This window comes from Helianthus annuus, chromosome 7 (genome assembly GCF_002127325.2).
Source record: "Helianthus annuus cultivar XRQ/B chromosome 7, HanXRQr2.0-SUNRISE, whole genome shotgun sequence".
Taxonomy (NCBI): Eukaryota; Viridiplantae; Streptophyta; class Magnoliopsida; order Asterales; family Asteraceae; genus Helianthus; species Helianthus annuus.
The window spans coordinates 128,158,189-128,168,923 of NC_035439.2; the positions used below are offsets into that span (position 1 = coordinate 128,158,189).

Here is a 10,735-nt window from a genome sequence, read left to right on the forward strand (position 1 = left end):
AATCCGTCTTGATAATCTTCAATTTTCAAAAAACATCTTTCAATGGTTTCGGTTGCAACCGGTAAAACCAAAGCTAGTTTCACTACCCAGTAAACCAAAAGCCAAAAAATATATGTTCCCATTTCAACCATAAGATGCACAAGATCACTTATTCTATTATATGAGCTTTATTAGTTATTACAATTTGGGCTTAATTATCATAAAAATAATTATTTAGGCTTTGTTACTAAACATATTTTGGGCTTAATGAATAATATCAATTTTCATAATTTTTTCTTAGGGTTATCCTCGTATATGTTTTTGGGTAGGCTATGTATAAAATAAAAAAAAAAAATTACATTACGAATACGAATACGGGGTTAAGCCGTAGCCCGTGCTACGACTCATTCTTAATTAGTTCCGCCCCTGCTGTACATGGACGCCCCACACCAAATAGCATAAAAGTGACAACTTTGACCAATCCACAACGAAATTGACCGAGTTTTAAATTTAAACCATCCATAACAAATAATGTTTCTAATATAAAATTTTATATAAAATATTAAGTAAATAATTTTGAGGCAGATAATATTCCTCCAATAAGAAAAAACACCAAACGCTCGTCAAACTCCTCTTCCAACTCCCATTTATTTCCATAACACACACTAACGCGCCTATACACACGCGTTGGTGCGGCGCGTATGACATTCCCCGTCGTCCAACAACCATGCCAGGCTCCGCTTCCACCACTCACCGCCCTGAGGGTTTAATCCAGCGCCTCCGTTCCGCCGCCGCGGACGGCGGCGAAGCCAAATTAAAGGTCCTCCGAGACCTCAAAAACCAGATAATCGGCAATCGAACGAAAAAACTCTCCTACATCAAGCTTGGAGCCGTTCCGTTCGTAGTTTCGATTCTCTCATCGTCTTCGTTCTCATCCGATTCCATTCTCGTTCAGTGTGCCGCTACAATTGGAAGCTTTGCGTGCGGTGTTGATTCCGGTGTTAAGGCGGTTTTAGATGCCGGAGCTTTTGTTCATCTCGTGAATCTTCTCTCGCATTCGAACGAAAAGGTATACATAATTTGTGTATTTTGAGTTTTTGTTGTTGTGAATTGTGATAGGAATTGACGTATCGAATCGGTTAGGGTTAAAGTTATAACTGACATTACGGACGGTTTAGGTTTGAATCTGTGATGAAATGTATTTGTAGTTTTGTAATTTGATTTGATGTGATTTTTGGATTCTACATGCTATGCTGATTGATGATAAGTTTGAAGATTATTGTGATGTATATTGTATAAGCAGTTAATAGTCTTTGCTTCATATAAGATTGTAATTTTGAATTTTTGTTACTGGCACTCTAGAAATTGATGTACCGAATCGGTTAGGGTTAGGTTAGCATGCACAGGATGCGGTTTTGTAACTGCATTACGGACGGTTTAGTTTTGAATCTATGATGAAATGTATTTGTAGTTTTGTAATTGGATGTGATTTGTGGATCCTACAGGCTATGCTTATTGATAATAAGTTAATAGATTATTGTGATGTTTAACAGTATAAGCAGTTAAGAGTTTTTGCTTCATATTAGATTGTTAATGTTGGTGATGAATAAAAGTTTTATGAGTATGTCATTGTCGATTCCAGAGCCAACTGGAATGTGTATACCTTTGGTGCCTAATGACAAAATGCTAGAAATTGACGTACCGAATCAGTTAGGGTTAGGTTAGTCTGCACAGGATGCAGTTCTGTAACTGACATGGCAATGCTAATTTCAGATTTTCAGTTTGTTAATTCTGTACAACTGTGGATGTGTAATCTTGTTTCATCTTTCTTGTGTTGATTGTGGCATGTGGAACGTGTTTAAACCTATGTTGCCTAATGACTAAATGCTAGAAAATGACGAACATCAGTTAGGGTTAGGTTAGCCTGCATAGGATGCGGTTTTGTAACTGACATTACAGACGGTTTACCTTTGATTTTATGATGAAGCCTATATGTGGTTTTGTAATTTGATGAGTTTAACTGGCTATGATTTGTGGATCCTACATGCTATGCTGATAATTAAGCAGTTAGAGCCTTTGCTGGATATTAGATTGTTAAGTTTGGTGATGAATAGAAGTTTTATGAGTATGTCATTGCTGATTCTAGAGCTAGATTACACGGCAATGCTAATTTCAGATTTGCAGTTTGTTAATTATGTACTACTGGACTGCAATCATGTAGTATCTTTCTTGTGTTGATTGTGGCATGTGGAATGCGTACACCTTCGGTGCGTAATGATTTATATTCAATACTACCCCAACATAAGCTGCTTCTGTTGGTACTTAAATCATTATTACACCACAATTAGCGCTCGTTGATCTATAACAGTTAAGATTCTATTTCCCAACCTTTGACAATATGATTTTGTATCTAACTATTATCATGCAGGTTGTAGATGCAGGTGCTCGTGCTCTAAAAATGATATATCAATCAAAAGTGGCACCCAAGTACGACTTTTTCCAAGAGAAAAACATGGAATTTCTTACATCTTTATTAGATAAAAACAACGAAAATTTAACCGCACTTGGTGCCAGTATCATAACACATTCTTGCGAAACAAACGACGAGCAGAAGATACTGGGCGATGCCGGAACACTAAAACGCCTTATCAACCTTCTCGAAGGCACCACAAGCCAACGAGATGCAAGCTTAGAAGCATTCGCTACAATCATCAAACAAAACCCACAAGTTATTTCAGAGTTCGTGGGACCCGAAAACGGTAGAACGTGGGGTACGTTAATAGAGTTGACGAAAGACAAGTATCCAAGAACAAGATTGCTTGCATGTACGTGCTTAATTTTGATTAAAAACGCTGCTCCGTCATATCTTCAATCGGTGGGGATCAGAACCAAATTGATATTAATATTACTTGAACTTATCGATGATTCTGGTCAAGTGGGAGATGAAGCGTTGTTTACTTTATCGAGTTTTATAGCGGATGAAGAGAGTTTGCAAAAATCGGCTTTTGAGGCAAATACAATTGACCGACTTTGTGACCACATGCAAAAGGAATCGTTACAACCCAAACGACTCGAGGGAATGTTAATGATACTCGCTAATCTATGTTCAAATTTGGAATGTAGTAGATCGGTTCTTTTGGAATCACCCAAGGTTCTTTTTCTAATGTTTGAAATTTATTTTATGTTAAATATCTTATATTGTTTATGTATTTAAACGTTTTAACTTTGGCTTCATAGCTACAGACCATAAGCATCATAACTGACGCTCTGAGTCATGCTACGGTGGATGTACGCGTTGCTGCATGCATGTGTTTGAAAAATATCTCCCGCTCGGTTAAGGTTTGTAGTTTTGAGCAGAGTAAAATGCCATTTTTGTCCTGAGGTTTGGCCACATTTGCGACTTTCGTCCAAAGGTTTGTTTTTTCGCATCTAGATCCAAAAGGTTTGAAATCTTGCCATTTATCCAACTCGTTAACTCCATTTCTCTTCGTTAAACGAGGGGCATTTTCGTCTTTTAGACATTTTTTTTATTAAAATAAAAACACTATAAGAAATAAAGATCCATCTCTATTGACTTTCTCCCCACCCAAACCCTTTAAGCATCACAAAAAGTCTAAAAAGACGAAAATACCCCTGACTTAAAGTTAAAAATGGATGGAGTTAACGATTTGGATGAAAACGGCAAGATTTTAAACTTTTTGGACCCATATTTGGAAAAACGAACCTTTGGATGAAAGTTGCAAAAGTAGCCAATCCTGAGGGACGAAAATGACATTTTACTCTTTCGAGAAAAAAACCATGGGATATTGTTTTAAAGAACTTTTTGATGATCTTCTCTTAGAACAGTATTTTCTTTCAGTATCTGAGTGCAGGTCATTTTATGACAGAAGCAGTTATTATACCGCTGATTCAGCTTCTAGATGATACGTCTACATCTGTTCAGGTACATCGTAACTTCAGTTTGATTATTGGGGTTTACTATTTGAAGGCTTTTACGAGTTATCAGATGTGTAACATAGAACTCACTCTCATATGCTGAATTTGCAGGTTGCTGCACTGCGTACTATCAGTAACTTAGTGATTGATTTTACAATGCACAAGTCTCTTTTTGTACAAAACGGAGGTGTGAAACAACTTGTTGAGCTATCAAAATCTATGGATTCAAGAGTTAGACTAAATGCCGTATGGGCTTTGAGAAACTTGATGTTTCTTGTCGACAGCAGGTGTAAAGAAGGGATCTTTTTGGAGCTCAGAGCATTGTCGTTAACAAGCCTCGTTTCCGGTAATCTAATCGTCACTTCTAGTGGTGGAAAATGGGCTGGTTAAGTGGATTGGGTAACGGGTCAAAATGAGTAATTTTTTGGTACAAGTTACAACAGATGGGGTTGGCTCGACTCATTTTTTGTTCAGAAGTTTTAGTTTTTTTTTAATAATAGTTAACGTGTCAAGTATGATCACTAAAGTTATATTGTTTTAATAAGAATCTAAATTATTGGATGAAACGGCATCTGAGATTTTATGCACTAGTGCTAAACTGGCCCTGTCTGCGGGTTGGCGGTCCAACCCAACCCGAACCCAGAAATTTTAGACGAAACCAAACACGACTCAAACCTGAAAATCGACCCGAATATTTGCGGGTTGACCCGAACACAACCCGTTCAACCCGATTTTTTTATTTTTTAAAATTTGTTGCTAATTAATATATTATTAAAATTTCACCACAACAAAACACACAAATGTATATAATAGAATTACATTTTAATTATAAAATCTTATGCCAATTTCTCTTTTTGAAGTTATAATTATGGCATAAAATACCTACCCAATTTAATTTATGGCATAAAACATATTGTAAAAAAATAAATTAAAAAACAAATGGGTTAAACGGGTTAACCCGCCAACCCGCCCGAGTTGACACGAATACGACCCGTTTAGCTGAACGGGTTCGTGGGTTCAACCTGAAACTGATCCAACCCCCTTTAGACTAAATCCAAACCCACAAATTTCGTGTTAGGTTTGTGTCGTGTCAGAAATTCATACCCCTAATCTTGGGCAACACTTGACCTGTTAGAGATAAAGACACCGGTTCATAAATAAATTAACGAATGAACCATACATTGACAAGTGCATGGTTTTATTACCTGTAACAGATCCCAGTGCTTGTGTACAAGAGCATGCTTTGGGCCTTATTTGCAACCTTGTTAACGGTTCTCTGGATTCTATCGACTATGTCTTCACTGAGGATGCTCTTTTACTGAACGCTGTTGGAAGACAACTACGGAATGCTTCAAAACCTGAAGTTTTGATTCAGGTTTCAGCTCTTTCCACTAAATCTTGTGCTTTAGTTAACTCTAACCTAATATTATCATCAATATTGCATATTTAAGAGAGAGAGTTTGAAAACTGGGTAGCATATTCGACTTCTTTTGTTGTTTTATGAGTTTCATTTATTCTTAATATTATTATGATCTATATTTTGGAATTCTTTCTATAAATAGTAAACGCTTTAATTATGATTACACAATAGTGTTCTTACAATAATAATCTAAATCTTCGGATCCTAAGAGAACCTATTGGAAATTGAGAACTGTGAGAACCATTCTGGACTGCACATTTTTTCTAAGCCATTTTCTTTACTTCTAATTACACGTTTTTAAGAGTTTTTTTTTGGGAATTATACATATCTGTATATTGTCAATTTTTAATCATGCACATGTGTATATTGTCAGTTTTTAAATTATACATACGTGTATATCATCAAACATATATGTATGATACTTATTTTTAAATTTTAAACACGTATCTACACATATGTACACTAGAAAAAAAACATGTTCTGAACCATAATCTTCATTTTATATAGATATATGTACATTATCAAACATAGATGTACAATACTTACTTTCCAATTGTAAACACGTATATACACATATGTATAGTTAAAGATTGACAATATATACATGTGTATATATCCAAAAAAAAAACTGAAAGAAGAAGCTATGATTTAGCCAAAAAAATCTTTTTTTTTGCATTTTTTGCTTGGGAAATTGTGTGGTCCAGAATTTTCTCAAGGTTCTCAATTACCCTAGAGGTTCTTTCATGATCCTAACCCTAGGAGGTTATATCGTGTATGCGTTAAAAATATACTTCGTACCGTTTTAGCTAAAAAAAATTGTTGGCCTGTTTAGACAGACTTAACTTGTATCAATCTATTCATAATAAAGTGGGATTAAAATTCCACTTTTGTTACCTGTTAATTCGTTTCATGAACCGACAACTTCTGAATAAAGTTATGATGACTTGATGTCTAATTATATACGACCACCCTTTTAAATTGAAAAAAATACTTCGAAAACTGGTTTTTGTCTATTTAAGATGGGTAAAATATATTCTGAATATATATGTATGTTGAACAGGGAATGTATGTCCTGTGCAATGTGGCATCTGGAAAAGAGTTCCAAAAGGAAGCAGTTATGCACCAAATTCTCCCAGATTCAAGTAACGGTGATACCCAATCAATAATGGTGACCATGTTGCAAAGTGAAGTTGCCCAATTAAGAACAGCTGCTGTTTGGACGATAGTAAATCTCACCATTCCAACCGGGGCCGGTGCATTAGCGCGTGTGGTCAAATTAAGAAATGCTGGCATCGTTTCTCAGCTAAAGAACATGGCCAATGATCCCTGCTTGGACGTTAAGGTCTCTTTCTCTACTAAATTTCTATTAAAAAACCATTATATTAAATAGTTAGTAATGAAGATTTAGGAATTATTAAACGACATTTTGAGATAAGAATTAAGATATGATTCACAATTTTTTAATTAACTCTATGTAAATTAAGAAATAGAAAACAAATGGGTGAAATAAGAGAAGCATGAACTAAAATATTGGCCTCATAGAATTGCGACACCTGACGCAACCAATTTCTTATTTATTATGTAAAGAAAGAAAGTTAACTAAAAGGGAAATCAATCAAACATCTCCCAAAGTGTATATTAATGCATAAAATAGAGTAAAATGCCATTTTCGTCCTTGAGGTTTGGCCAGTTTTGCGACTTTCGTCCAAAGGTTTGTTTTTCCGCACCTGGATCCAAAAGGTTTGAAATCTTGACATTTTCATCCGGCTCGTTAACTCCATCCATTTTTCTCCGTTAAGTCAGGGGTATTTTCGTCTTTTCTCCGTTAAGGTATTTTGAATACTTGTACATAATGCATAATGCTTGTATATAAAGTGCAAAAGACTGAAGTGCTTTTTAAGTTAACAAAAAAGACGGAAATACCCCTGACTTAACGGAGAAAAATGGATGGAGTTAATGAGTCGGGTGAAAATGACAAGATTTCAAACCTTTTGGATCCAGATGCGGAAAATGGTAAGGGTATTTTGAATAATTGTACATTATGCAAAATGCTTGTACATAAAGTGAAAAAGACCGAATTGCTCTTTAAGTTAAAAAAAAAGACGAAAGTGACAAAACTGACCAAACCTCAGGGGACGAAATGGCATTTTACTCCATAAAGTATCATAAATAGTTTTCTTCAAAAAGTTGTAGCAGGATTGAGAATTTGAGATAATAGAATATTTGTAACTAGTTGACCGTAGAAAAAAGCAAAAGATTTAGACAAAAAGTGTTTCAGCCCAACCTGACCCATACAAAACATCGCTACTTTTTACTTGAACCCCACTCAATTTCTGTCGAATTTAAGTGGGACCAAAACCGTTGAAAGATTTCCAGTTTTTGATGCATGATGTATGATGCTGTATTGTATTTTGCAGCTTCGTGTAAGAACAGCGCTCGGACAGTCTATGATTTTTGGGGATTTTTCCACGTGAATGTTTGTTAATATAATCAACCGCCAATGGATGAAACGACATGCCTACACCAAGCTTGATTGGCAGTTGACTATTGTTGTAACATGTAATAATCAAGGTTTTTATTTTTTGTTAAATCAAATTATTGACAATCACCAGTTTTGTTTGGAAATTATTTCTGTTATTATTATAGAATATCTCTTTTCTCGCTGCAGCGTCAATTCTGTTGATATTCGGTAGTTCTGTAATTTGATGATGCATATACCCAAACAAAGTTTCAAATTCCTAGAAAATTGAGGTGATACACTTGCATTATAGTTATTTATTTATTTATTTTTTTATAACAATGTTTTGTTTGGTTTATAGTTAAATTATATTACAAGTCGGGTTAGGGTTTGAACCCGGTTTGAAGTGAAGGTTAAAAATGTCAAACCGGGTTGGGTTCATCCCGGTTGGTGGTTTATAAAACTCAACCCTAAGAAACCAGTTCGGGTTGGGTTGGGACCGGGTTGGGCTCTCAAGCCGGGTTCAACCCACCCTATATCTCAACCATATTAATTTTTTCTTACAAAATATAATAAATATAAATAACTAAAAGCTTCATACTTTATATATTTTTTAAGTTATGTAAGTAAATCATAATATCAATATTATAAGAATCGAGTCTGTGCCATAGAATTGTTTTGTATTAGTTGCATTTAGATAGGAGATTAGGAGAATAAGAATTGAGTCTGTGCTATAGAATTTTAGAATATTAAAATATGTTTTCCTTATAAAAAAACAATCACTAGTTGGTGCCAATTGTCACGAAAAAATGACAAGCAAGTTACTTTTACAATCAATAATTTTCTGTTGAAACATAACATAGTTTGTTTGGTTGTTTGTTGAGTGGGTTCATTAAATTGGGTTCATACCGGTTTAACAAATCGGGTTGTTACGTTTGAGTACAACCCGGGCTGAAAAGGATTTAGACCGGGTTGGCTATAAATCGGGTTCAACCCGGGTTCGGGTTGGGTTGGGTTGTCGGGTTCGGTTTATAACCCGGTTTAGGGTTGCACCTCTAGGTGTAGATGCGCCATGCAAAACCAGAGCTAATCACACCCGGCAACAAAAGTATTGGAACTGACTCCTTTTGTCCTTTTTGATCGGTTGGAGCTCGAACTTCTTGAGTGGACCTTTAAGTGGTACTCGGCTCTTGGTCCTTAGTAAGGTGTCATTTTGCATTTCACCCTTTGTGGGATGTATAGAGGCACGCCAATTTGATACTAATATATTATGTTAGAAAAGTGTCAAAAGCGTTTTAAAATTCGAAATATGATGTTGAGCACTATGAAAACTATTTTAACCGTGTAGTTTTATCATGTAAACTCGTTTAGTATGTATGTAGATCAGAAATTATGATTCCATATTCAAAGTAATATGGTATTGATGATAAGAGTTTGTCTACAAAGGATATTTTTCTTATAAAGTTTGAGAAGTACGTATATGTAGGCATTTCGTTTTAAATTTTAGGCATGATGTTTCAGATTCTTTTGGTATTATAATATAGAAAAACACTAAACGTAACAATTTTAAACACAATGAAATGTATCCTAAGATTAAATCTAAAATACCATGTGAAGAAAAATACCAAATATAACAATTTAAAACATAAACTAACAATGAGTCACTATGGTTTTATTTTTCAACATTTTCCCTCCATAACAAAACTAACAATGCATCAAGGAAGCAATCATCGATTCTATCAATTCTACTGAGAGACCACAACTGTCGCGAGCAAACATAATAATGACGAGGAACAAGTTTTTATAATGTTACTAATACTTGTATTTGTTCCGCAATTCTGCCCCATCCTGAATAAGGAAGAGTTACAGGTGCATAAAAATACACTAAAGGGGGACGAGCACACTTTGTGTATTGCTTTAGTCATTTATGAATAATAATAAAGAAAAAGCCCAATCCCTTTCAACAAAAGACTCACACCAAAGTTCCATAGCTTTTGGTCTTTTAACCCGATCATGATTTTCCTACCCCTAAAGGGAAAGGACTTAACCTTTTGGGTCGGTCTTGGGCGAGGGGGATTCGAACCCCAGACGACGTGGTTCGTAGCCACGTGCTCTAATCCTTTGAGATATAGTCCTCACTGTATTTACACTGGATATATTCCTGAAAGTACCTTAAAAGGGAACATTTTCTCTCCCCAACCATTTCGGGCTAAGAAGATGTCAAAGCATATTATATCTTTTTTTTCTTTCTAAGAACGTTGTGCTCTAAATGTGAAGTGGGAGAGAAAGGGTGTCATAACTGGAGTTTTGAATTAGACGACCTTACAGAGAATGTAAAGTTTTTTTATCATCATCGTGACGTCGAACTAAATTTCCGTCGGTACTGCCCTACAATATCATCACTGCTGTAGAGTTTTAACCACCAAATTCAACATGGATTGATGTGATCCTCTACACCTGGGACACCAAAATATCAAATCATGTATGAAGAATGATCTGAGATAAAGTAGTGATAGCAAGGCCTTCATTCTTAACTGGGGCAACACCAAATGAGAGTACCCCCTTTCATCCTTTCGATAGAGAGGAGGGCAAAGCTTTTGGTTTGCCGTGTTGTCAAATAGTAGAAAAAAAGGTAGTTTTTTTGTTTTGTTAAAGAGTTGAACAACAAGGGCGTAGCTTTGTGGGGGCGGAAGGGGACGACCGATCCCCCGAACTTTTCGCTTAGTAGTGGAAAGTATGTAGTTTTCGTATAATTTTTTTTGGGTATATACGTTTTTGACCCCCTGGTTTTATAGAAATTTTTGGTATATACGTTTTCAACCCTCGGTCAGAAATCTCAAGCTTCGACATTGTTGAACAATAAATATAGATGACAAATAACCGGTCAACTTGATCGGGCTTTTTTTTTTGGGTGTACCTATTGTCACACCCATTTACCTATC

The 10,735-nt window shown here is 35.5% G+C and overlaps 1 protein-coding gene across 2 annotated transcripts; it reads left to right on the forward strand.

The window, feature by feature from the left end:
* The first annotated feature begins 531 nt into the window (after window positions 1-531).
* On the forward strand, window positions 532-8,002 carry LOC110868529 (armadillo repeat-containing protein 8). Of its 2 annotated transcripts, none has more exons than XM_022117722.2 (8): window positions 532-1,048; window positions 2,408-3,130; window positions 3,223-3,318; window positions 3,839-3,922; window positions 4,027-4,261; window positions 5,130-5,290; window positions 6,396-6,677; window positions 7,753-8,002. In XM_022117722.2, exons 1-8 carry the CDS (start codon window positions 707-709, stop codon window positions 7,807-7,809), a joined length of 1,980 nt encoding a protein of 659 aa, XP_021973414.1. In that variant the 5' UTR covers window positions 532-706; the 3' UTR covers window positions 7,810-8,002. The 2 variants fall into 2 exon arrangements, with proteins under 2 accessions (XP_021973414.1, XP_021973413.1); XM_022117721.2 differs by having other exon boundaries at window positions 572-1,048; window positions 3,217-3,318.
* Window positions 8,003-10,735: the final 2,733 nt, after the last annotated feature.

Bases quoted from the DNA above. Each gene is read 5' to 3' on its own strand.
- LOC110868529 (XM_022117721.2), top strand. From the start codon at position 707: ATGCCAGGCTCCGCTTCCACCACTCACCGCCCTGAGGGTTTAATCCAG. The intron at 3,131-3,216 runs GTTCTTTTTCTA...TTGGCTTCATAG, and splicing joins TTCTTTTGGAATCACCCAAG to CTACAGACCATAAGCATCAT. The intron at 5,291-6,395 runs GTTTCAGCTCTT...TATGTTGAACAG, and splicing joins AACCTGAAGTTTTGATTCAG to GGAATGTATGTCCTGTGCAA.